The 27,948-nt window shown below is 47.9% G+C and overlaps 1 protein-coding gene across 3 annotated transcripts in view; it reads left to right on the top strand.

Annotated features, from left to right (window-relative positions):
• Positions 1–27,948, top strand: part of RAD54L (RAD54 like) — a 454,404-nt gene that overhangs the window by 326,463 nt on the left and 99,993 nt on the right. For all 3 annotated transcript variants that reach the window (XM_069642281.1, XM_069642283.1, XM_069642282.1), the window contains one exon: positions 18,542–18,665. In XM_069642281.1, the coding sequence (XP_069498382.1) occupies positions 18,542–18,665 (124 nt within the window). The remainder of the gene's footprint in view (positions 1–18,541; positions 18,666–27,948) is intronic.

Here is a 27,948-nt window from a genome sequence, read left to right as displayed (position 1 = left end):
CAATAACGTAGATCCCTCCCTCGACGCAGAGCCGTTTCTCCGCCGAGCAAGATCTTCGACGGAAGGACGAGCGGAGGGGATGCTTCGGCGCTGCTGAACACGTGGCCTGGCCTCGCCGGCCATACACAGTAGGGAGAGTAGGGTTTTGTGGTCTTTCTTTCTTCTCTTTAAGAATGCCTTTCTCTTTCCCCTCCCTCTCTTTCGAGGTCGTAGTCACACTTATTACCCTCAGCTATGGAGAGGACACCATTTAGGTTTTGCCCGCTTTGCAAGGGTAAATATACCTGGAAGGATAAGCACAAACGGTGCAACCGTTGCTTACCCCTCGATCACCTGGAGGATGGCTGTGCGGCCTGTAAATTACTAAAGTCCAAAACTCTAAAAGACCGCAGGGTCAAAAGGTGGGCGGCCTACGCCATGTCTAGGCCCGACTCCTCGCCCGCTGCCGCCGAGTGTGACGAGGACAGTGACTACACGGCCCCCGTAACGGAGGCTGTAGACCTCTCAAAGGAGCGTTCACGCTCCTCGTCGTCCGTCCCCAGCCTCGACAAGCCTGGCTCACGCCCAGTTTATGGGGATGAACACCCCGGCGACAAGGACGCACACGGAAAAACACCAAAGCACATACCCCCCGGCACACATTCGTCGAAGACGAAGGCAGCCATAGCGCCAACGGGGACGCCGGGCCCACCGGCGTCTTCCGCCGACCGTAAGGGTCGTCAGCGCCTCCCCGCCACCGCTTCCGCGACAGGCGCCTGGGCCCTCTAAGAATAAGGGCGCTAACACCAAACCTCCAGCGACGCGTCGCAAGAGCGCTCACGTTGCCAACAAGGACTCGACGAGCAAAGGCTCAACGTTACATAGCGCGACCGATCCCTCGGAAGAGAGAATGATCGCCGAAAGCCTCGCGCGCATAGCATCTAACGACGGCCAGAGACGTACGGCGAGTGGAACGCCGAAAACCGCGCACAAGGCCAAAGATACGCCGAAAGCGCCGGAAAACAGATCAGGTCAGTTCCCGACGCTGACAGAAGGCCCTAGCCAGCAAGAAGGCTACTCAGAAGGCGAAGGCTCTCTTTCTTTGACGTTAAGGGACAGAACCAGACAATTACAGGAGGAAAAAACTCCTTTTTCTTTCCCAGACCGTCCTGGCCGACCTCAGTGGACCTTTGAAAGGTTCCAGACCTGTATGGACAAACTAGACAGGTTCATGTCCATCCCAGAAGACAGGGCACCCAAGAGACCAAGGGAGGCACCCCTGGAGAGTCCAAGGGCTAAATACCAGAAGTTTTATAACCCCATACAGGAGGACATATACTCTTACAATCCCACTGAGGAAGACACCTTCTTCCAGGAGGAAGATGAGTTCACCTATGTTGAGGACCAACAAGAAGAGGAAGGTTTTCACGAGGAAACTAACCTATGCGAGGAGGGATTCCAGGAAGACACAGGCGAGGGCAACCCAAATCCCTGGCAGTCACCGGCTAGGTCGACTGACACAGGCAGTAGCAGTACAGTCATCAGGTCTACTGAAACTACACCAGTCAGGAACCCTTCGCCTGTCGATGATCAACCCACCTTCAATGCACTGCTGAAGAAGGCAGCAGCACATTTCGAAATCGAAACTGGGGAGGTCACCCCAGACACCGACTTTGTGGAGAGGATTATCAAAGAAAACCCCCCCACTAGCCAGATTATACCCATCCTCGCCTCAGTTAAGAGACGTATTACACCTTCTCTTTCCACTCCTGCATTGGTGAGAGGGGTCAATCCGAGGATTGAGAAACTGTTCTCTCCCTCTCAATCAGACCCATTATATATTAAGGGTCATTCAATCCCGGACCCCCTGGTCGTGACCAACACCAGGAAAAGGGCAGGAGTCCCACTATCTACTAGCGAGGCACCCCCAGATAAAGAGGGGAAGAAGCTGTATGCCCTAGCCAAGAGAATCACCACCTCTGCAGCATTCTCTACCAGAATCGCCAATAATAATACCCTATTGGCAAGCTACGCCGATGCTCAATGGGCTAAGCTCAAACAGGACATCGAAGAAGTTCCCAAACCCCTAAGGACTCGTTTACTGGCTACAGTTAACGAGGGCTCTCTGGTCAATCAAAGCATCGTCAAGAATACCCTCGATGCAGCAGAGACGGCTGGCCGCACTTTGGTACAAGGAATTTTACTGAAGCGTCACGTCTGGCTTCGCAATTCCGGATTTAAGGCGGAACCACAAGCGTCCCTTATTAATAAACCCATAGAGGAGTCCAACCTCTTTGGGAGAGAAGTGGATGACGCGCTGGAGAACGCAAAGAAAGAATTTGATACAATAAAGACCTTAGACCAAATTTCAAAACCCCCTAACAGGCGGGGATTTGGTAATGAGCGCTTTTTTCGTGTACAATGCCAGCAACAAAACCAACAACAGTATTCTGCCAACAACTATCAGGGTAATAGCGGCCAGTACAATCGGAGGGGTCAACGCCGTGGCAAGGGAAGAGGCCGGGGTTCCACCCCCAGAGGCTCCCAAGCCAACAACACCACCAAGTGACGCGAAGATTCGCGTCCCCTCCCATGCAACGCCGGTCAGGGGCCGGTTAACATCCTTTCTTCCAGCATGGGAGGGAAAAACATCAGACCGCTGGGTACTTTCCACCATAGCCCGCGGCTACTGTATAGAGTTCAACAGTTCCCCAACATACAGACCCCCGAGGGGACGCCGCATGACACCAGAACACCTCGCCATCCTTCTCCAAGAAGTGGACCAACTGCTGGAAAAAGGAGCCATAGAGGTCGTGCCTCTATCTCAGGTAATGGAAGGTATTTATGCAGTGTACTTCCTTGTACCCAAAAAGGAGCTTACCATGCGCCCTTTATTAGATCTGCGCCCAGCGAACAAGTTTGTCAAACCCCAAAAGTTTCTTATGGTGACCTTACAGGAAGTGATCCCACTGCTATCACAGGGAGATTACATGACAACACTGGACATGAAAGATGCATACTTTCATATTTTAATGTTGCCAGCGCACAGAAAATACCTCAGGTTCATGATAGAGGGCAAACACTACCAGTTCAGAGTGCTACCCTTCGGCATAGCATCTGCACCAAGGGTATTCACGAAAGTACTGGCAGTGGCAGCGGCCCACCTGTGCAGGTTATCCATCCCAGTATACCCTTACCTCGACGACTGGCTCATAACAGGGGATTCTTACGAGACATGCTTCTCAAACACCCAAAAGACTGTAGACCTTTTGTTCCAACTGGGCTTCTCCATCAAGGAGAAGAAGTCCAGCTTAGACCCCAGCCAAGTCAAACAATTCCTAGGGGCTCTAATTCGAATAAAGGACGGCCTCGTCTTCCCCTCCAACGAGAGGGTCTAAAACATGCTGTTTCAGATCCCCCAATAAGTGGCAGGTCGAGAGGTGACGGTGCGCAAAGCGATGCGATTGCTAGGAATGATGGCGTTGTGTATTTATTTGGTACTTCACGCGCGCCTGCGCATGCGCCCAATGCAAGAGTGGCTCAACAGCCAGTGGTGTCAGGCCAGCGGACAATGGGACGATCTAGTGGTGGTCTTGCAAGCCTTGGTTCTCTCGCTACGGTGGTGGACAAAGGAAAACCTGATCATAGGGAAACCCTTTGCCACACCCGCGGTGGAGGCCACTCTAACCACGGACGCATCCTCTCACAGGATGGGGGGCTCTCCTATCCCATCAGACTGCTCACGGAGTGTGGACTCCGAACGTAGCATCCAAGCAAATAAACCTACTGGAGCTACTGGCGGTGTTCAAACCACTAAAAGCCTTCCAGGAACACCTACAAGGGAAGACAGTGATGGTCCTTACAGACAGCACCACAGCCATGTACTACATCAACAAGCAGGGGGGCACCCACTCTCCAGGACTGTCCAAGCTGTCCCAGAATATATGGAAGTGGGCTCTCAAACACAACATGTTCCTACTGTCACAACATGTACCAGGGGAATTCAATCTGCTAGCAGACGAACTCAGCAGAGACTTCCCCCTGGCCGAAGAGTACGAATGGCGATTGCACGAAGACATCGTCTTAGACGTCTTCACACAATGGGGATTCCCGGAAATAGACCTGTTCGCAACTCTGGAGAACTCACAATGCCAAAGTTACGCCTCCAGGTACCCCCAGAACCAGTCCAAGGAGAACGGTCTGTCGATTCAAGGGTCAGGGAAATTTGTTTACGCCTTTCCCCCGACTCCCCTTCTCAACAAAGTGGTGCACAAGATGCACCAGGAGCAGGTTACCATGATACTAGTGGCCCCAATGTGGGCCCGGCAGCCATGGTTCGCTCACTTGATGGAGATGTCCCTATCTCCCCCAGTGAAACTTCCTTGCCCGTACAACATGCTGTCACAGGACAAGGGCAGGACACTGCATCCATGCCCTCACACCATGAACTTAGCAGCCTGGCTCCTGAGATCATAGAATTTGGACATCTACAACTCCCGGAGAGATGTATGGACATCCTCAGGGAAGCCAGAAAACCTAATACTCGCCACTGCTATTCTAGCAAGTGGAAAAGATTTGTCATCTGGTGTAGAGGTAAGGGCATCAACCCGGTTGACTGCTCTCCCACACACATTGTTCTGTACTTGACCCATTTACTGGATTCAAGTCTAGTGTTCAATTCCATTAAAGTCCACCTGGTGGCACTTTCTGCATACACCACTTCCCAACTTAAAGTGTCGTGGTGGAAGATACCAGTTATCAAGGCCTTCATGGAGCAGGTAAAGAGAATACACCCTCCGATAGCTAACCCAGCTCACGGATGGGACTTAAATGTGGTACTTTCTAGACTCATGGGCCCTCCTTTTGAACCCATGCACAAGGCAACTCTTAAAGACCTCACTCTTAAGATTGCTTTCCTAATAGCTATCACCTCCATTAGGAGAGTAAGTGAACTACAGGCTCTTTCTGTTCTAGACCCCTTTGTAACAGTTCACAAGGATAAGGTGGTTCTACGCACACACCCAAGGTTTGCACCAAAATTCATCTCGAAATTCCATGTAAACCAGTCAATAGAACTACCAATGTTCTTTCAAAACCCTTCCAGCTTGGGAGAAAAAAGTCTGCATACACTAGATGTATGCAGAGCTGTCATGTTCTACATGGAAAGAACCAGGCCACTGAGAAAGACTAATCAGTTCTTTGTCTTGGTGACAGCAGGAAGAGAAGGATATGCAATCTCAAAGTCCACTATATCTAGATGGATTGTTCAATGCATCACTCTCTGTTACACTCTTGCTAAGAGAGAACTACCCTTCAAGCCAAGAGCACATTCTACTCGAGGCACTGGGGCTTCCATAGCGTTCATTGCAAATGTTCCCCTTGAGTCCATCTGCAAAGCGGCTACCTGGAGTTCTGTGCACACCTTTACAAAACACTACTGTCTAGATGCACACTCTAGATCTGACTCCCAGGTGGGACAGGCAGTATTAAGACATCTTTTCTCTACTGTTCCTTCTCATAACCCACCTCCAACTCCGGGTACTGCTCGCTAGTCTATGCACAGCATGTGATTCTAAGCAGATTAACAAACATGAGAAGACAATGCATTACTTACCGTAAAAGCATTTCTGATGGTTGTATCTGCTTATATTCACATGCGCCCACCCTTCCTCCCCGCTCGGATGGAAGGAACATAGACACCTTTCTACATCTCTCTCTCTCTTTTCTGTACTCGCTCACGTATAGAAGGCACCCTCAGGGCAGAAAAAATACAAACAGAGGGACCTCAACGCGTGAGGGATTGTGGGTACAACGCACGTCACTATAGGGATAGTGTTACAGACACGCCTTGTCGACGTCCCCTTTTCGACTACGAAAAACTAAATGCAATACTCCGCAGTGACCACTGGATGTCGGACCTATGCACAGCATGTGAATCTAAGCAGATATAACCATCAGAAATGCTTTTACGGTAAGTAATGCATTGTCATATTGCCATTCCTGTCCAGAACAAGTCACGCAGTTCTGCAGTCTCTTAAAACGTGCAGCCAAGAATTAAACTAACAGATATGTCCTTGGTATATTTTTCACCACTTTGAATCACCAGTTATGAGTCTTTAAAAATTGTTCATGTTTAGCAACAGATGGTCCGCACCTTTTTGTCTCCTTGCAGTCCAGGCGCATCCCCCTCCTTGTTGGTTCCTTCCACCTTCACACCTCCATTTTCTGGGCTGAAGCTCTGTTATTGTTCCTTCCCTTTCTAGACTTCAGACTTTTAAGTTTTAGATTACTTTAAAGTTTCATCAGTAACTCATCTGACAGCTGTCGTTCAGGTAGCCCACGGTACTGCATCCAGATTTTGACAGAGGCTGTCAGTTTACAGACCATCTGTTTTGCTCTTCACATTAGGACTTTGTATGTCCGCAATGTTTCCTTAGATTACATTAATTTTAGCGCCAAGCAAGATTTTGAATGTTGAGAAGTGTTGTGTTATAGGCATTTTGGAGTTTTTAGCAACAAAGCCATTGTCATTTGTGGGCGCATTTTGGGGTTTCACTTGCAAAGTGCTGCTTCTCTCTCTGTACTCTGTTTGCTGGTCATGGAGCCCACTGGCACATTTTCATAGTCAGTGATTTGAGGGGTCTCGGGCTCCTCTCTTTCTGATTTGGGGCTGCCCCCCCTGTTTTTGGAGACGGTCCTCAGAAGGGCTTTGGGGAGCTAGGGACTCTTCACCCTTTGGTTCTGGGCCACCCCCCCTTTTTGGAGGCATTCCCCACAATAGGATTGGGCATGATCCTGTGTGGGATCTTGGGGATTTTCAAAGATAACAGGATAGTTGGATATGGTGGGAGTTTTGGGCTCCCCTGTTTCTGATTCTGGGCTGCCCCTTCCTCCCCCCCATCCCTCCTTTTTGGAGGCAGTCACCAGAATTGGTTTGAGCAAGGTGATTTTCTTGTTGGTCTTTCTGGGGTTTGATGATGGGCGGTTTTAACTCAGTCCCCACATCTACCCAGTCTTGATCAGGATCTCTTGGGACCCGGTTTTCTTTGGGAGGAGTTCCCCCATCCCTGAAGGAGATCCTTTTCCCAGAATCCTCTGAGGACCCCTCTCCTTCAAATTGGAAGATTCGCACCTCCTCCACAACATGGGCCTATTTAGGCTCTTTATTTTTCCTACCCACCCTCTGTTCCCTAGGTTACAGACTTTCGGGGGGCAGCAGATTCTGGTTCCGGTTCCTGGGTTTCCCGGGGCTTTTCACAAGTGGAGAAGGAAGCTTCCTCTAAGGCTTTACACCCCCCTTCCCCTTGTGCCTCCTCCCTGGGAACCAGTGGGTTGTCGGGGGTTCTCTCCCCGTCATTGCTCTGGAGCACTGAGTCGCCATGTTCATTGGAGGGTTTTGCTGCGCCCTCAACATGCAACCCAGATCCTGTGCCAAGTTCTGGACCTGGCGCTCCAGTTGGAACACCCGCTCTGGCTGGTACAGGGTCCTCTGGTCTACCCTTGGTTGATCACGGGCAGGGTAACTATCCCTTCTCCCATAATACCCTTGGTTGGGATAGTTTTGGTACCCCTCCACCCTTGGCCTCCCCTCTCCCGGATTGGGCTGTCTGGGCTCAGGAAAGTGGGGAAAGAAAGAAGGGTTGTTGAGGTTTAGCGGGTACCGGGGAAAGAAACTCAGCCTGGCATTTGGGGGGATTACTGCCCTCCTGGGTAAAGTGTGTTGGCAGCTGCCTGGTTGGATCCCCATCCCGCTTGGGCTGGAGGAGTCCACACACAGCCCAGGATGGGTCTGTTGCCCTTGTAACGGGGGCTAATGTTGTCAAGGGAGTTAGGGGTCCCATTTGCGGGGTTACCTCCCTGACTCCCTGTTTGGGAGTAGGCCCCCTCCTCCCCCATCTCCCGATCTAAAATGGGGGCAACCTTCACCTCTGCCACCTTAGCAGCAGCAGGGGTGTTCATTGGTTTTGGGCTTTTATTGGCACTTTTACTTTCTACTGGGTTCTGTACTTCGTAGATGCGAGTTACTTGTTGAATAACCTAGTCTAGTGATCTTTTCTCATGAAAGTCCCTCACCAGCTGGGTCATAATGTATTTAGGGAGTGCATGAAAAAAGGTAGTGACTAACTCTGTGCTGTCTGTGCGCACCCTGTGGTGGTCTGCGCAAAGGCACGTTTCAGCTCTTGGAAAAATTCTTGTGGGGCCTGGTCTTCCCCACATTGCAGGTTGTAGGCTGCCTTGCGGGCCTCTTGAGGGTTTCTATGGATTGAAAAATGCTTTAAGATGGCCGCCCTATAGGTGGACCATCTTAAGTGGTTCTGATCCTCCAGCCCCACAAAGAAGCTGGAGTACTCGGGTGAAAATGTCCACTTTACATACTGAATACAGCTTTGGCTGTCCTTCATGTGGAAAGTCTCCATAATTTGCTCAAACAGCTCAAGGTGCTCCCAAACTGAATATTTGGCATTTTTATGGTTGGGCATGATGACGCTCCTAATAGCCTTCATTTGCTACAGGGGATCTTTCAGTAAGGCTCTCTTAACTTTGTTGGTCTTTTTAGTTGTGGTCACCCTTGTCCACTCATCCTCTGACTCAGAGGCACTGCTACCTGAGGTGGCTGTCTGATCCTCTAGGCTCTCTGATTCTGCGAGCTTGGGAATGGCTGGCAGAATGTGAGGGCCTAGTCCCTTAAGACCTGTGGCACTCAGAAGAGTCTTCCGACTCTCCTTTGCTCCCCGGATTGGCTGAGTACCCGAACCCCCAACCCCACTGTCCTAGCTGGGAAGAGGTTTTTAGGATGCTCTTAGTGGGCCTATTTTCATGGAATTCCCCACCAAATTTGACTGATCTCTTGGTAGGTGACATTTCTGAGGATCCAGTTCTCCGATTCTCTCCTCACTGGAGTCTCCCTGATCAGAGAAGCTGGCCCTAGCATTTGGGAACCTGTACATAGATGCCCGCCCATCCATTTCTGGGAGGCGCTGACCTGTCGGTCCCATATTTACCATTGTGTTCAAGTCTGCCATGCCTGTGGCTCTTGGTTCATATGAGCCAGTGGACATGAGGGTGGCAGAGTCTATGGCATTGAAGGGATTAAAGTCCCTGATTCCAGGGTTCCTGAGGTTATGCTCAGGAGTTTCTCTCCCATCTTACCTCATCTCTTTCAGCCCCCATTTCCTGATGACATGCCAATATCTGACCTTTTTTCTCCTCTATTAAGGCCTTACTGGTCTCTGAGTTGTTCTTGCATGGCTATCTGTTGGTGGAGCCTGTCATTCTTTTCACAGAGAGCCTCATTGTCTCTCTGTGCTTCCTGCCTGCATTGGGAGTATTGGGACAATGTTTGCTGCAGGAGACTCACCTGCTGAGTTTGGTCCTTACTGGTCTGATTGTTCTTTTCCAAAGCATCCTCCACCCGCCTGGTGTGCTCTAACAGCTTTTCATAATCAGTTTTGATTTCCCCAAACTCCTGAAGGACCAGCTTACTTTCCTCCAACTTTGTTTTTAAATGGCTGACTTCCTGGCCTAAGGCATCCCTCTCCTGACTTAGAGTGCCCCTCTGTGCAGCCAGGCCGTCCCTCTGCTTTTTAAGTGCCCCAGCTTTCTGGCTCTCCTCATCAAACTCTGTTTGGGATTCTATAATTAATCTATTATTTTCCTCTTTTAATTGGTCTATCTGGTCTTGTAAGACGTTGAGCTGTTCTGCACAGACTCTGTTAAAAGTTAATTGTTGTGTCAGCTTTTGTTGTCTCTGTTTTAAAGAGTCCAACCTTTCCTGACCCTCTTTTTGCAGTGTCTGTACCTGGGCATCTTGCTCTGCATTCTTTTGCAGTAAGAGAGCCAGATCTTCTTGGAGTTTGGTGGTATACTGACTAGCCTCTGTTTCAGATTCTTTGCTATCTTGGAGCCTTTGCTCTGCAGAGTCCAGATCGGTCTGGATTTTCTGCAGCGCTTCCCCTTGCCTCTTTGTGAAATCTACATGGTCTGCATGCTTTTCCTGTATGACTCCTATGTGGAGGTACAGGTAGGCCGCTATTTTGGCAATTTTGCATTGCTCCTCTTTTATTTTAGGGGTCATATACAGTTCGCTAAGTGCTTGATGTAATGGCCCCTTTGTCCTGCCAGATATCAAGATTGATTTCAGTGATTTCTTGTTTTATTCCCTGCAGCCATACCTGTTCGTCCTGTTCTGGCCATTCACCCCTGACAATTTGTGCAGTAGGTGTTCCCTTGCAATATAGATTTCCACTGGGGTCACCATTCCGGAAATATTAATTTCCTTCTGACTTATCTCAGGGTTACTTTACTTTGCAAACAGGCCCAACTCCTTTGAGTATTTCTTTTGAGTGGTGCTTATACAGTGTAGCACAGTATGGTAACCCAACAAGGTGTATGTACCCCGTCGGCTAGCGCGCTGTGTTAGACTGGCACCAGTGGTATGTCTAATTCAGGATCCAGCGACGAGCCCCCAAGCTGTAAGTGATTTAAATCTGGCACACACCCAAGTCTCGGCCAGCATGTAGTGCGCAACTGAAACCCTTATTAATGATTTCTATAAATTCAATATTCTGAATGATATACCACTCATATCACACCTTTCTCCTGATACCCCCCCACTCCCCCCGGTCACACTGAACCAGGAATCAGGCTAGTTTGCAAAGGTAAATATTTATTTATGTATTTAAAATGTAATAACATGTCACACTCACCTGTGTCTCTGCAGGAGCAATGGATGAGCCTCCTTTGACCCAGAGTTCTCACTTCCACTGTTTCACCCGGAGGAACACCTGTCAAATATAAGATATACACTCAGATCTGAATTCGCCTGATTCCCCTGGGCCCTTCCCTTCTCTTTACAGTGTGCTGTGATGTCCCCTAAGGGGGGGCTTACCTTGGTTTTTTAGTGGGGTGTGCACTCCATCCTGCATTCGCAGGGGTGCAATTCTATGGGAGATTCTCAGCCCTAAAGTTGTAGGGATGATGCCAATGTCTGTTTGCTGAGTTCTGATGCCACACGCTGTTATATGCCTTCACAGCGAGGCAGAATGTTCAATGTGCTAGTTTCTTCACTAGCAAGAAAGTCCTTCCCACAAGGTGAACGTTGCACGATGGATGTTGAGTGTCCGGAATTGTCCGTATTGTCTTTATTTTGCCAAAGGTATCTTTGGGTGAGTAGCGCTGCGTGTAGAACTCAGAGCCGCTGGTAGGTATGCACAGCGTTATAGATTAGAGCGCACCTAGTAATGTCCCTCCTTTCCCTTGCAGGAGTGGATTATGGAGTGCTTGCGCCAGGAGTCTGGGTTCAGCGCTACTGGGGAGTCTCAGTGGTCTGGTAAGTATGCACAGAGGCTTCGGTAAGTATGCACCGCGTTATTGGAATGAGCGCAGTGAGTAATGTCTCTCCTTTCTTTTGCAGGACTTTGGGCGCTCAAACTACGGACCTGGATTCCAGTGTAGCAGGAAGGTTCGGTGAGTATGCGCAGCGTTACTGGAGTAAGCGCGCTAACGAAAGTTCTTCTTGGTGCTTACAGGTGCCGGTGTAGGATTCACCTCGTGACCGGAGAAAGCTGCGGCGTGGAGAAAGCACGGAGGTTGATCCGTAGCAGGACGATCCGAGGCAGGTAAACAGAAGCAGGATGATCCGGAGCAAGTAAGCAGAAGCAGAATGATCCGGAGCAGGTAAGCAGAAGCACGGTGAGTGTGTTGCTGATGAGCTTACAGAAGCAACACGAAGCACTGGAAAATTGTTGGGTTTGGCTTATATAGCCAGCCACACACGAACACTAGAGAGCTTATGGACTGTCATGCACTTCCTGTTTGGCAACAGGAAGTGGCAACCAGGAAGTTACTACAAACACCGGGAAGAACTTAAAAGAAGGTATCTGCTATGGGTTTTTTTTGTGTGCCTATGCCAGGCCTGCCAAGCTTCCACCCAGCTTGCCACCACTAAATGCCTGGTACCCATGACAGTACAATATAGTTAAATAGGTAAACAACAATCACCAATGGGGTGACAGAACACAGAATAATATCTTTAATACACTATGAATCAAGGAATGATCACCCAAAAACAGATGCAACACAGAAAAGAATACTTTTGTTCTGGTTTGGACAGATGGCACTATTGTTAGAAGTTCCCCCCGCAACACCCCTCAACCCCCCATTAATCAAACAGAATATCAGTCTCACCTTCCCCCTTCAAACACAAGAGAAAAACGGAATTGACTTTTCAGCTGTCAGGTTGGCTTTAAAATTGTCTTTAGAATTGACTGGGCAAAACACCAAATATGGTCAAAAATACTTAAATTGTTGTAAATTCCTATGGGAGCCGCTTTGAACAGTTGCACACAGTCACAATGATGTAGTCCAAAGGAAGCATTTAAAATCTCAAAGTCCAAGTCAGAAACAATTTAAAGCTATTTTACTCATGTAAAAACCTTCCGGCACTGTTTTGCAATGGATAGTACGGATGTCAGGTACAAGTAGGAGTTGAAATTACGTTTCTATCAATAGAAACTGAGGGAGTTATAGAGGTTTTAGTAAAGGTCGTTTTTGTAAATTAGGCGCGAGAATGGAAAACAGAAATGCACTTTGACAATGAAAGATGGGTTTGCTTACACTATATTATGACTATGAAAAAGAGAATGTCGCACATGAACTTCCACAGTTACGTGGCCAGCGTAACCCTTCACGTGTGATATTCTAGTTTCCGTTCTGGGAGTTATTTTTCTTACTCAAAATCACCAATTACTTATGATTTTATAAAAACAAATGAGAAAAATCAGCGCAGTAAAGGTTCTGACAAGACTATGATTCTGAATTAAAAGATAGGATGGGTTGAGATTGGGATAAGGCAATGCAAAGATACTCGGTCACTTTTCTTCCTATTAATACTCACAAAATAAGTTATTAAATTGGACCGTCAGTTCTGGTCATGGATTGATATCATATGTCATTTGCAACCCGCCTATACACAAGTGTTTCAAGGCGCGACGAGGCGGGGGGGACAAGGGGAGACAGACAACGATCCTACTAGGCCAGGTGTCCTTCAGATCGCGCAAGGGTAGAGGGGAGGGGAGGGGAAAAGTGCAAAGGAGAGGTGGAAAGGGGAGAGTGCAGTACAGGGTTAAGAACATACAGGATACATAACAAGGGCCAGCTAGTGGCAATGCGAGATAAGTGTAGAAAAGTGCTGGGAAGGGGGGCTGTAGGGATACAGACACAGTCCCGCGGTGCGAGATAAGTGCAGAAAAGTGCTGGGAAGGGGGGCTGTAGGGATACAGACACAGTCCCGCGGTGCAGGGGGTTGCCAGGGAGGCAGTGCAGGGTAGAGTGGCTGGGCCAAGGACCGAGAGCGGTAAGTGGCCCAGTTGCAGATTCAGTGCAGTTTCAGTAAGTTTAGCAGGGGAGAGGTGGAGAGAAGGCAGAGGCAAAGAGGAAGGTTTTGAGGTGCTTCCGGAACCGGAGATGGTTCTCCTCGAGTTTCAGGGAGGCAGGAAGGCTGTTCCAGAGGGAGGCCCCTGCAGCGGAGAGAGATCTGCCCCCAACTCGTTGTTTGGAGAAGCTGCTGACCCTGAGGGAGTTGGAGGCGGATGAGCGAAGAGCTCGAGAAGGAAGATATTTAGGAAGAGAGAGTTGAAGGTATTTTGGCCCAAGGCCCCAGAAGGCCTTGTGGACAATGCAGAGGGTTTTGAACTTGATCCTCGCAGCCACTGGGAGCCAGTGTAGTGATTTCAGTCCTGGAGAGATACGGTCCCTGGGCTTGAGGCCAAGGACAAGTCTTGCAGTCCTATTCTGGATGAGTTGCAAAGGGCGGAGAGTAGAGGTGGGCAGATTTAGATAGAGGCTGTTACAGTAGTCCAGCTTAGAGAGAACCAGGGCTCTAGAGACAGTGAGCTTCAGGGGGAAGGAGAGGAAAAGGATACCTCGGAGGAAGTGGAGCTGGTAGTGTGACTTCTTAGAGACGTCGGATATGTGAGGAGAGAAGGCGTGTGGAGTCGAAGATGACCCTGAGGTTTTTTGCCTTGCAGGTAGGAGCAGGAAGAGGGCCAAGAGAGGCCGGCCAGAGAGCTGCAGGGAAGGAGAGAGTGGGTGTGCCGATGAGTAGAATCTCAGTCTTATTGGCATTAAGGCAGAGGTCGTTGGCGGCACACCATTCCTGGATAGCAGAAAGACAGTCAGAGATGAGGGAAGGAGAAGAGGAGGCCGAGGGTAGCCTGAAAATGAGCTGGGTATCATCTGCATAGCACTGAAAGTAGGGGCAGAGAGCGGCAATGTGGTGGGCGAGGAGTGCCAGAAACTGGTTAAACAGCCAAGGAGAGAGGTTAGATCGCTGGGGGACACCACAGGTAGAGAAAAAGATGTCAGAGAGGAAAGACCCCAGTTGGACCTGGGAGGCTCGATTGGAGAGGAAAGAGGACAGCCACGCCAGAGTCTGACCAGTGATACCCAGGTTATCACGGAGACGGTTGAGCAGGATGGTATGGTTGACGGTGTCAAAGGCAGAAGAGAGATCAAGCAAAATGAGAACACATGGAGTGTTAGAGTCCAGATTCGAGAGCAGGTCCTCGCGGATGTTCAGGAGAGCAGTTTCCGTGCTTCTGGCGGTTCTGAAGCCAGACTGATGGTCATGAAAACTACCAACAGGTTCAGCATGGAGATTAAGCTGGGAGATGGCCAGTTTCTCCAGGAGCTTGCCCAGGAAGGGAGTGATAGAGATTGGGTGATAGTTAGCAGGGCAAGAGGGGTCAGAGGAGGGTTTCTTAAGAAGGGGGTACACTAGGGAGTGCTTGAGAGGGGATGGGAAGACTCCAGAGGCGAAGGAGTGATTGCAAAATTCAGCAAGGGCAGGAGCCAAGGAGTCGATGTCGTCCTTGATAGTATTGGAGGAACAGGGGTGGACCTGTTTTGACGAGACTTTCATAGATCGGACTTGTGTCGAAACCTCGTCAGCAGAAAACAGGGGAAAGGCAGAGAAGGAGAGGAGAGGAGAGGGGAGGGGTGGCTGCACAGGGGCCAGAGGTAGAGCAGAGAATAGAGGGGGGAGGGGAGAGAAGGAGAGTGAGGACAGGATGTCCTGAGTTTTAGAGATGAAGTGAGCGGCCAGTGCTGTGCAGAGGGCCTGGGAGGGGACAGGAGAGGTAGAGACTGCAGCAGGGTTTGCCAGCTCCTTGCAGATTTTAAAGAGTTCGGCCGAATTATTAGATGCCGCAGAGATGCGGGATTGGATAAGGACTCTCTTCTTGGTGAGAACAGAGAGCCGGTATTGCCTTTGGAGCAGGCGACAGGCCAGTTTGTCAGAGGATGAACATGAAGCACGCCATTTCCTCTCTGCCACCCTGCACTTGCGTTTAAGGGTGATGAGATCCGAGTCATACCAGGAGTTACATTTGGCTTTGGGCTTTAGGCGGATTCTCATGACAGGGGCAAGGATATCAAGAGTATCGGATATAGCAGAGTGGAGATGGCTGTGTCAGGTTGGGAGTCAGCCGAAGGGGAAGGAGGGGGTGTGAAGGTGGCAGCGAAAGCCTCAACTGACACGCGCTTAATGGGTCGGATGACCGAGAAGGAAGATGGCAGTGATGAGGGTGGCGCTGCCTGTGGGATAGGGAGGGTGAGGTGGGAGGAGAGGAGAAAGTGATCACTCCAGGAAAGAGGAGTGGAGAGATCTGGTCTAGGAAGAACAGCACATCAGGCACGGGATTGGATCAGCTAGGCCGGTCACCGGTTTTGCACAGGATCTGTCCTTCTTGTTTGCAGATATTTCAGTCAGCTGGATAGCGAGTTCCTCAGGCAAGCCGAGTGGTGGCAAGCCAGAGTATTTCAGGATACGCGTTCAAAAGGCCTTCTTGCACCACACAGCGCTTCACTGGGTGGAGAAAATAAATTGGAGAATTTGGGCCTTGCTGAAATCAATAGTTCTCTATTGCTGGCAAGAGTTTTGGCATCTGGAAGGATGTTAAAGGCTGGATGTAGAATGCTGGATCAGAGTGCTTCGCCAGAATCGGGAAAGTGACTGGATCAGTGAGTCCCTATGTGTTGTCAGCTGTCTCTATTTACGCTTTAAAATGACATCACAAAATGGGTGTATGGGCCGGCTTAGCTAAGCCTGCCCATGTAAATTGGGATTGGACCAAAACTTCATCTCTGCCTTGCATTTGAATGATTGGATCAAGGCCGGATGATGTCACATTTTATGGTTTGCTTTACAGTCCTCAGAGACCTCCCTTTAGCCACTGGTCTCAATCAGATTTTCTACTAAATACATACTTCTAGATTGGTCACCTTTACACAAATCACACACAAAGATGCCATATTGTACATAGTAGCTGTTCATCAAACTCTCGCAGCTGTAGGATCTTGTTTCAGCTTTCTACAGAATTTTGTCCTTTTTGCTATGAACACAATTTCCAAACTTTATGCAAATTTCCACAAATGTGTGTATTTAACAAAGGAATGTGTGTGTAAATTTTCATAATTCTAAAATGAATACCTTTCATATAAAACCACATATATTGCCATTCCTGTCCAGAACATGTCACGCAGTTCTGCCGCCTCTTAAAACGTGCAGCCAAGAATTAAACTAACAGATATGTCCTTGGTATATTTTTAACCACTTTGAATCACCAGTTATGAGTCTTTAAAAATTGTTCATTGTTCATGTTTAGCAACAGATGGTCTGCCCCTTTTTGTCTCCCTGCAGTCCAGGAGCACCCCCTTCCTTGTTTGTTCCTTCTAGGAGCCATTTACGTCCACCTTCACACCTCCGTTTCCTGGGCTGAAGCTCTGTCATTGTTCTTTCTCTTTCTATAGACAAAGGTCTGGGCTAACCCGCAATTAACATCTCCCAGTGAGTTTCAGCTGAGAGGATATCCTTTCTCCTGGGAGAAGCCTGCTTTTCCAGTTCTTGCAGCTCAGCCAGGATAATTAACTTCTTTAATCCAGCAAAACCCAAACTTGTTGCATCAAACATAAATACATTACTTTCTTGGCTTTACATCTGGGGGATCAAAACACAACTAAGATCTGTATTCCTTTTGCAAAAATCCTTTTTATGTTTGCTAATCCAGCAGACTTTTTAGTTTTAGATCACTTTAAGGTTTCATCAGTAACTCATCTGACAGCTGTCATTCAGGTAGCCCAGGGTACTGCACCCAGATTTTGACAGAGGCTGTCAGTTTACAGACAATCCAGTTTGTCTGATGAATGTTTTGCTCTTCACATTAGGACTTTGTATGTTCGCAATGCTACCTTAGATTACATGAATTTTAGCTCCAAGCAAGATTTTGAATGTTGAGAAGTGTTGTGTTATAGGCATTTTGGAGTTTTTAGCAAAAAGCAAATGTCATTTGTAGGCACATTTTGGGGTTTCACTTGCAAAGTGCTGCTTCTCTCTCTGTACTCTGTTTGCTGGTCATGGAGCCCACTGGCACATTTTCTGCAGGGTATGCTCTATTCCACCACCCATGCACCATGGGTGGCTGGTTGTGCATCCATCTTTTTGTGTGCTTGAGAACGTGTTTTTTTAGATTTTTTGCGCACATAAGGGTTTTGCCGCCATTGTTGCAGTTTCTTTCACCATAACTGGTAGGTGATAGCGCTAAGCATTACGGAATGGGTCAATACAAAACACAGAACATAATGTAAAGCATCAATGGCTGTCACCCACCTGCCCAACGAGGGCTCACTGCTACCCCTACTTTCATTACTCCTGGTAAATTGGGCAGTACCTACAATGTAGTTGCAGCGGATTGGGAACTGGTTGTGCCATTCGGCTCCAGAGCCTATGGTTTTGAGGCCCTTAACATGCTTGCAGTGAATAGGCAGGTTGTCAGCTCTTGGAATCGCTGGAAGTGTCCTGCAACCCTGAGCTGAAGAGGGCACTCTCCCACCAACGACTCCTATTTAGCCAGGTGAGTGGTTAGCGGGTTAAGGTACCAGAGATGTTACTTATTTTGTTTTTTTCCCACAGCGCTGCATGCTGAAGGGACCTTTATAGGAGTCTTGGATAGAAGGGAGGGGAAGGTTGTGGTGCATCTGTACAACAGACAAGTGGCTGCACAACAAACAAGTGGTTGGGTAGTAAAGGGGAGCTGGATGCAAGAGTAAATTATCATTGAAAGCCAAGACATTGCGATCACATTTCTGTTACCGTTGTTGCTTTCCAGTTGTGAGTGCGGGCGAGCTGATGTCTCGTAGAGACCCATAAGCCGTGTCGAATTCTTCAGTGTTCTAAACTTCCCTAATAGTTGGGGTACACATGTTGGTGAGGCTGACAGTTGAGGTTAGTGTGTAATCCTGTTTTGTACGATCATGTAGAGAAGGTTTTTTTGAAGAGGACTATTTTAGGTCCTTTTCTGTAATGTAAGTGGTTCAAAATGTGTTCCCGCTTTTCAATTATCTGGTGTGCAGAGTTGGAAAGCAGAGTTCTGAAGATGCTTCATTGTCCAGTGATATGGATGTGAGCCCATCCTCTTATCCCTTCGGGAATGTGGTAGTAGTCAAAGTTTACTTTTCTTCAAATGTATGCAACTTCATTAATTTTTGGTGTGATTGATTATTTTAGGAAAAATGTTGGTCTTGGATTACATCTTGGCGCTTACCCGAAGCAGCAGTAATGATAAAGTAGTGTTAGTGTCCAACTATACGCAGACACTGGACCTGTTTGAGAAGCTTTGCAGGACAAGAAGGTAGGACACGTTTATTTTTCTTCTGTGACATTTGAAATTGTTAGGAAAGATTTTTTTTGTTATTGCAATTTTCCCTCCAAAGTGTCCTATAGGACTCCATTCCTTTTGTTCTGTTTTGTTTCTGTCTTTATTTTATGAAGGGAAGTAAGCCTTCAGTTTCACTTCCTTTGTGTGTTTCTCATTATTATGGGGAAACTGATCAGTCCCTTAGACTATCAGTACTGGGAAACTGTTTTCCTTTGAATTCTTCTACTTTTTTAATATTGCACACAGCACTGTATAGTGCAGTGCAATGGGGATATTTTTGTATCGCCCTAGCTTTTTACACATGCTATTTTTGGTAACTTATGTGCCTAATGCAGTTGTCTTCAAACCTGGTGGGGGTGAGGTGGGTGTTCGGGTAGGGGGGCGATGAAGGATGTCCAATGGGGGGGAACCGAGATTCTTTACAAAGGGATTAAGATGACTGTTTTTAATATAAATAAAGGAATAAGGGGACTGTTTTTCATAGAAAATATAAGCAGTAGATGTTCTGCCTTATAGTTTAAAGATCCTGGGCCCCCTAGATATACTTTGGGCCCCCTCGGGGCAGGGGGGGGGCATCTCCTAGGTGGCATGCATAACAATTCTTTTACTAGAGGAGGGGAGGCACTGTACGAAAAGGGTTGAATACCACCTAAAGACAAGCCGGTGGCAGCATTTACATTTTTGCTATGTTTGCATTATTTTGGTATGCGCATTCATGTTTACCGCGTATGGCTCCTAAACATGGCTAGTGCCCTAAAATACCCTTGCCTTGAGCTTGTTGCTTGTTCTCTGGCCATATTGTAGTTTGGTCGCCTTCTTACCTAGCCAGGTCAGGAAATCCTGTAGAAGGTCATGCATTTGCCCAGGAAATCAGCTGCTTTCGCAGTCCAATGAGTCTGTGTTTGTGTGACCCAGGAAGGGGCGGGAACTGTCTAGTTCCTGTCCACATCCCTGGTGCCAGAAAGTCTGGGTGTGGGCTCAAATTTGAAACCAGTAGTTGTCCCCGATTGGACAACTACTGGCTGTTTGAATGGTGCAAAAGTGCATGGGCTTTCTTCCAGCTCGTATTTTAGATAAGAGGAGGACCTCTGCAGCCATTCCTGCAGATCTGCATTGGAGCCAAGAATCCCTCGGAGAAGAACAGCTGCTGAAGATTCGAAGGCGACTCCTGAAGTGGCTAGCATCCCTTCCTGTGTTCGGCCAGGTGAATCCCTGGTCCTCTGCCTGATCCCAGACCCTGAGCAGTGCTTGAGCCCTTGGACTAGTAGGACCAACTAGTCTTGATGACTTCTTGAGGCTTCAGCAGTTTGAGGCTTCAGAAGTGTCCCTGGACTTCCCAGTGGACTGACCAGCTCTCTGGGGCTACCTCGCCCAAGCCACTACCGTTCCGAATTGAAGTTCAAACTTTGGTAGTTGCCACCTTCATGGGAACCTGTCCCGGAGCATGACTGCTGTGACTGCCACTGGAAGGATGCCTGTTGTCGCCTATGTGCGGAGACTGTTGCTGAAACTGACCTTCCTCCAACCTGTGAAGTGTTCTGAAGGGGTCTGTGTTAGGCAGAAACCTGTGCAGTTCCCTCTGGGACCACTGCAAAAGATTTAGGACTACAGGCGTTTGGCAGTAAACCCACTTGGTAGCAGTCTATACCACACAGATTCACTTGGTAGCTGTGGCTGAGCAGTCAGACTTCCCTCAAGAAGAGTTAGGCAGCATACAGAGTATTCACAATAGGTCAAGAGCACACAATAGAACAAGTAAACACTGACCAGGGCTTGGTGTAAAAGAGATCATTATTTATTTAAAACCACATCCAGAAAAACACACAGGCACTAATAGTAAGCAATTCAAAAACACGGTCACTAAAAGATATACACTCCCTTAAAAGAATATTAGACAAGTCTTAAGTAAAGCCCCACTTATTTTCAGACAGCGGTGAGCACTTAACGTAGATGGCACTCTAATAGTTAGTTTTTAAAAAGGGAGAGAAAAGCAGAGAACAAATTGAAACAGATCCCAACACTTTTACAAAAACATAGCAAGAGAGGAAGGCAAAGTAAAACCGTGAATTCAGAGTTAGTAGGCTGGATCCGCTTTAAGAGGATCCAAACGAAATGTATCCAAGGTCACACGGTTGCAGTGCACAAAAGTCTTGTAATGGTTCAAAAAGAAGTTGGATCAAAGAAAAGGGACCAGTTAGAGGTCAAGGCAGCCAGCCCAGTCCAGAAGGTTAAGGAGTTATTATTACCTTGTAGCAATCTTTAGAAAGGGAGGCCTGGCGGACACGGTACCTTAAGTGGTGAGAATACTCCAGCGGGGCAGTTGTTCCTGGCAGCGGATGCAAGTCGGTGCTTCGTCCGGGGGAAGAGAGGATCTCGTCGTGGAGGAAGGCAGGAGTCCGTTACACTGCCAGGGAAAAAAACAGCCGTGGAGTTTCTCAGGTACAAGGAGCGGTCCGTTGATTTGCGGTTCAGTGGTGAGTGGCTCTCCGGCCGCCGGGGTGCTTGGCACGGGCAGTTCGACCACAAACCGGGCTGGGGTGCGAAGAAAGAAAGGTAAACTGGTTGTGCCCACCAGTCAGGGGAAGAAGCCTCTCTAGCCGCGCGATCTTCTCTGTTGTCAGGAAGTGGTGAGTCAGTTCCACAGGGCTCCACCGGTGGTGTCGTGGTAGGTCGGCTCAACTTCTCCCTCGTTGGATTCTCAGGTCCTGTGGCAACTTCTGAAGTTCCAGTCCCCAAAGCCCTGCTTTTATGCAGAAACCCTCATTCACTCAGCCTAGCTGTCACTCAAACATGCTAAGGGGTGAGCCGGCTGGCTCACCACTTGGGCCAATCACACAAGAGTGTGACTTGGGTTACCACAGTAACTCAGTCCAGGGTGCCTAAACCCCCTCCTACACCCCTGTGGTACCCAGAGTGGCACCACTTTTGGAGTCTTCTGTGGAGAAGCCCGCCAAAAAGTGGAACAAAGGGCTCGACTTGGGTTGGAGTCACAGAAGAGAACAATGGGAAAATCCCATAGGAAAATATTCGTGGTCGAATATAAAAAGTAGTTTCCACTGCCACCAGCCAAAACTCGATCAGGGGGGACGGAGACGTGCCCCCTCGACTAACAGACCCCGGGGCAATCGAATTGCCCCGACCAGTACGTCCACAATATGATGGTTTGTACTGGTTTCTGTTAATAATTTGGGACTAGTAAAGCCAATGGTGACTTTACATGCCCTGGGAGACAGTAGTCAGTCCCAGGGTATGGAGTCTATGGTGGGGTGTCATTATGACACCCCTGTGTTACTGCACGGAGGGTGCTGTGTAACACACATAGGCAAAAACACATGAGACCCAATGGAGTAAAGGACCCCATAGCCCATAAAACACATTACCAGTCAAAGGAATACCATAATCGTGTCCAAGAGTGGGAGGAAAAGAGTCTCACTCTTGGCAGGAGGAAAAAAACAAACTCCAGAAATCCAGCAAAGCTGCTGGGGGACTCACTAGGTTAGAAAATTCAGCCTAAAGAGAGAATTCTCCCCAACAGTCTGTATTGGTGTATTCTGCATTCCTTCTCCACAAAGGGTTATATCTTGCTTTTCCATTCAACCGGAAGAATCCTCGAACCTGCAACTCATGGGCACCTCTCACTGGGACAAACTGCGGACGATCGAGTCCCCAGCTACCCCCAGACGGTTCACAAAGACATCGGGGAAAATGTGGGGTTAGGGGGTTAGTAAGGCATCAGTGTGGCTGTCATCCGTAGGATAGCGTTGGGAACTCGATCGTCCCCAAAGAGTAATAGTAGAAGTGCTGGGACGAGGAGGAGAGACATAGAAATAATGATTGAAAGGCCAAAGACACTGAAAAGAACTTAGTAATTCATGCCAACCATTGCCAACTAACCGATATATAAAATAGATGAACTCCACGAAAGAGAGCAGCCAATCAGCAGTAGAGGCAGTCCTGCCCAGGATGCTGAACGTGTGAACGTCAAGGAAGCCACGAGCAACCTGCTTCCCAAGCCAGGTGGCTAGAAGCTGTAACCCTTGTCCTGGTGGCGTGGAGCTCCCTGAAGAAGAGCTGGAGCCCAAAGATGTCAATGACTCGGAGCCGGCGGACAAGGTGTCCAGAGAACAACGCTATAGCTGCCAACAAGGCTTTGTTTAAGTGAAGAACAGCATGAGCGAAGACCTGCTGCTCTACATGGTGAAGAGCTCCCAAGAAGCAGGTAACTGGAGAGGAAGGAAGTCCGGATGGTGTCCTGGCGCGAGAGTCCTAGTTGAGAGTGAGGAAACAGTACATCATGAATACTCTTATTCGGCACGTAGTTGGTCGCAAACCACAGTTGAGGACAAGAGTTAGAGAGTTTATCAGGAATCCTTTTCCTCGAGACAATGGTGGGTCGCAAAGTAAATTGTGAAAGAGAACATGCTGGAAATTGTTTTCTTCGTGGTAGTATCAGGCAGGAGAGTGAAAAAAGCAAGTCATAAAGAACTACGGGTCTGGGACCTGCACCCTCAAAAAAGGTTAAAAACCCCTTTTCATGTTGTCTTACTTGGCAGGAGAGTATACAGAGTACAACTTGTTAGGATAGTTTTTCTAAAGTCCAACTAAGAGCTTCATAAAACTATACCTGAGGCAATACAGAAACTCCACTCTTAGTATAACACTGTATCGGCTGAAATCTTTGGTAGCTTTGTCAGAGCAGCCAGGCTCATCTTAAAAGGGAGAGAGGGCAGTATATAGGTACAAAGAAATTGTAGCATACATATGTCCCAAAGAAACACTGATAAATTTATGTATTGTAAAAATGATGGCTTATTTTATATCCATAAAGGCAAAGATACATCTTTTGAAAGGTAATCATAACTCTTAACCAAACTTTTGAAAACCAACACAATACTTAAGCATGCAAACCAAAGTAAAGCCTTGTTCAGAATAGCCATATGCAGTTCAAGGTGAGCCAAACCTAATGTAACACGTTTAGAATGGCATTAAGCTATTCTTGGGGAGTAAGACTATATTAGTTAGACTTTTAGAATACAGTTAGTAACTCAAGGCACGCAGATCCCAATGGTAATAACCTAAAGTGTTGTTCAGTTACAAGAATCGCCTAATTATACCAACACTGTTATAAGTATACACCTTGAAACTTATGTAACTTATTCTTCTGTTAGGAATGGATACAGTTACACCACTCTTCGTTTTTAGAACACAGTTCAAATGGAAGTAAAATAACTTCTATGCCTTCCAGAGGTGCAGTTAGCTTATCGTGGATAGGTAAGAACTCGGTAAGACAGTTTTAGAATTGCATTAAGCAATTCAGGGTACGCATAATCCAATGTTAGTTTTAGAATGGCAGCAGCTATTCAAGTAAAACCCTATTGGTATATAAACTCTAACCCTATTTATGGCACCTGAATATTTAGCTAGCCCAGTGATACTTTTCAGAGTATTAGAACACAATACTAGGGTAAGAACTCTAGCAGACTTTTCAGAAAGGCAGTCAGCAGTTCAAGGTAAGGAAGAACCTAATGTAAGAATATTTTAAAAAGGCACTAGGTAGTTAAGTGTAAGCAAAACCCAATGGTAAAGAATGCCAATATGCTACTGAAGGTCATTAAATTCTATTGGTAAGCTTTTACACTTATTCAGTTTCAGGAATAATAAAACAATACCAACGCTGTTACTTTTTTGAAGAGTAGAACACAATTCAAAGGAAGTAATAACTTAGTAACATGTATTCTATTTCAGATATACAGTTGCAACACTAACATCCTTACTTACATGGGTTATATTTTTGAGACAGAGCCTTATACATTTAAAGTCCTTCCCTATTTTAGGGCATGAGTTATCTCCGAGGTAGAGGAGGGACACTATTGGTCTAGGACCAGCAGTATGTAGATCGGGGATGAGGCTCAGATGCAGGAAAGGTAGAGTTCCAGAGGATATCTCATCAAACAAGTACGTACAGACTTCAAAGTTAGTAGAAAGTGTTCAGGGAAGGTTCCCTAGATGCATTCCAGCGTTAGGTTGGGCGAATGGTATGATGAACTCCCAAACACACGAATCAGCCACACAGGATCAACACAAGACTTAAGCATGTATTACCCAAACCAACACAGTACCTCTGCAGTGAAGAAGAGCTTGGAGATGGATGCCTTCACGATGTAGCAGCACAGGAGCCAGTTCCTGTATTTTTGGTCTAGTGACGAAGGAACAGACACTGGATGGGAACTTGTAGCAGCTGTTGACAGAAAAGGCTCCCAACAAAGGATTCTTCTGTGCTTCTTGTGGATTTGGCACTCTTTTACAGGTACTAGAAAGACGTGTGTCGTTGGTCAGATTCTCTTCACTAATATGGTCCTGCACTCTGAGAGGACTTCAAGGATTCGAATTGTGTCTCTGGAGGTCCAGCAGGAATCCACCAAAGGTTGAACTAGAATAAGACGTAGGAAGGCAATGAACAGCACTCCGGCTTGAGGTCCCCTAGTATTGGCTGTTTGCAGCCCTGGAAGGTCGCAGCACATTGAGGGATGGCTCATTTTGCAGGTCGTCTCTAGGCTTGTAACTCTCACCAGCCTCTGGGTAGGGGTCTTCTTCGGGACCCCAAGTCGTTTGGAAGGAAGGGTCAGAATAGGCTCTGGTTACACAAAAGGCATCTTTGCACGCTGGAGTCAGTTACAGCCATCTTTTCTAAATTTTCCTCTTTCAGATTCAGCTACAGTGGTCGACTTGTCTTCAGCTTCCAGAATCAGACTTTTATCCAGAAACCCACATACAACTTCTGCAAACTCTCCCTGCAGTTGATTGATAGGTTATTTATAATGCACCTATACACAAGTGTTTCAAGGCGCAACCAGGAAGGGGGAAAACAGGGGAGAACAAGACAAACTATCTTACCAGGCCTAGTATCATTTAGATCGTGCAAGTGCGCAGACCAGAAGTGCAGGAGAAAGGAAGGTGGAACATGCCCCGGAAGTGCAAGTAAAGAGAGATGGCAGTGCAGGAGGGCCCGAAGGCAAGCGCTAGGGACTGGGCAGGGGCGGGCCAGGTGTCCTATATGACTGAGGAGCACTAGGCAGCCATTCAACGTAACTGAGCAGGAGGGAAGGCTAGCAGAGGGAAGGCAGAGAGAAAAGGAGGTATGGAAAGGTTAGCAGGGGAGAGGCAGCAAGAAGGGAGTGGGGGAAAAGGGCTTGAGGAGCTTCCGGTACTTAAGGAGGTCCGGCTCAAGGCAGAGAGTGGCAGGGAGGCCATTCCAGAGGGAGGAACCTGCAGAGGAGAGCCCAGTCTCTGCTTGGAAAAGTGACTCACACGCAGAGAATTGGAAGTAGACGAGCAGAGGGCTCTGGACGGAAGGTACTTGGGAAGAGAGCGTTGGAGATAGTACAGGCCCTGGCCCCAGAAGGCTTTGTGGATGATGCAGTGTGTCTTGAATTTGATCCTTGCAACCACCGGGAGCCAGTGGAGGGATTTCAGAGCTGGAGAGATGTGGTCCATGGGCTTGATGCCAAGGATAAGTCTTGCCATCATGTTTTGGATGAGTTGCGGAGGGTAGAGTTAGGTAGATTGAGAAAGGGGCTGTTGCAATAGTCAAGCCTAGAGAGAACCATTGCTCTTGCGACTGTGAGCTTCTGGGGGAAGGTGAGAAAAGGTAGAATACCTCTGAGGAGGTGCAGTTGGAAAGGGGACATTTTGGAGATATACTTGATGTGTGGAGAGAAGGATAGAGTGGAGTCGAGGATGACCCGAGGGTTTTTGCCTCACAAGTGGGTGAGGGCACGGGGCCAAGGAAGGCCGGCCACAGTGATGGGGGAAAAGCGGGAGCAGGGGTCCTAATGAGAAGGTTCTCCATCATACTGGCATTAAGTCGGATCATGCCTGAATAGCGGAAAGACAGTCAGGGATGAGTGAGGAGGAGGAGGCCGGTGGTAGCCTTAAAGAAAGCTGCATGTCATCCGCACAACACTGAAAGTTAGATGAAAAGGTAGCGATCAGGCAGGCCGTGGGGGGGGGTGCAGATAGGAATTGAAAAACCAGGGTAAGAGGATTGATCCCTAGGGAACACCACATGTTGAGTGTGATGGAGGAGAGGAAGGACCCAATATCAACCTGGGAAGGTCGGTGCAAGAGGATAGTTTAGTTTATTACTTGTATAGCGCACCTAACACAAGGGTAACTGGGCGCTTGTACTTGAATACATAGGTTACATAATAGAATACAATTGATAAACAGATTTACAATTACAGAGCTACAGAGTCACAACACAGTAGCATATACAGTATATACAATATATACAGTGTACAATGTGGGAACTTGTCTAGTTTGCTAGATAGTAGTTTGGGAAATATATCCAAGCCAGAGCCTGATCCGTGATGCCCAGGGTATCTCAGAGACTGGTGATCAGAATGTTGTGGTTCACCGTCTCAAAAGCAGAAGAAAGGTTGAGGATTATGAGGACAGAGGGAGAGTTAGTCAATGTTAGAGAGAAGTTTGAGGTGTTCAGGAGAGCAGTTTTTGTGCCTCTGGAGGCTCTAAAGCCAGACTGATGGTCATGGAGACAACCAACAGATTCAGTGTGGAGAGTTAGCTGGAAGATGCCAATTTCTCCAGGTGTTTGCCCAGGAAAGGAGTAATAGAATTTGGCCGATAGTTTGCTGGGATGGAGGGGTCGGCAGAAGGATTTTTGAGCAGGGAACGCACAAGGGAGTTCTTCAGAGGAGAGGGGGAAACTCCAGTGGCAAAGGAGTGGTTTGGATGAGACTTTCATAGACCGTGCTTGTCTGGAAACCTCATCAGGTGTGACAGGAGTGGGGGAGGAGAAGAGGCGGCCAATGAGGCCCTGAGAGAGCTAGAGGTAGCGAGGGAGTGGAGCAGATGAGTGGTGAAATGAGAGCCAGGGCCAAGCAGAGGGCCTGGGTGCGTGTGGTTGAGGAAGATACTGCAGTAGGAATGGACAGCTCTTTGCAGAGTTTAAAAAGTTCAGCTGTTAGATGCCACAGAGATGCAGGCTTGAATGTAGACGTTTTTTTAGAGAGGATGGCGAGTCTATATTGACTTTGAAGTAGACGGCAGGCCAGTTTGTAAGGTGAACCTGAAGCTCCCCATTCCTGTTCAGCTGCTCTGCACTTGAATTTCAGGGCAGCCAGGTCAGAGTCATACTAAGAATTGAACTTTTTGGCAGGCCTTAGGCGGATGCGCATGACAGGGGAAAGGATGTCAAGGAAAGGTTGTGGAAAAGCTCTGAGGAGTCGGGAGAGTC

This window comes from Ambystoma mexicanum, chromosome 1q (genome assembly GCF_040938575.1).
Source record: "Ambystoma mexicanum isolate Mex_15411 chromosome 1q, UKY_AmexF1_1, whole genome shotgun sequence".
Lineage (NCBI taxonomy): Eukaryota > Metazoa > Chordata > Amphibia > Caudata > Ambystomatidae > Ambystoma > Ambystoma mexicanum.
The sequence above is the reverse complement of the archived record's forward strand: the minus strand, read 5'-3'. Positions and strand labels throughout refer to the sequence as shown.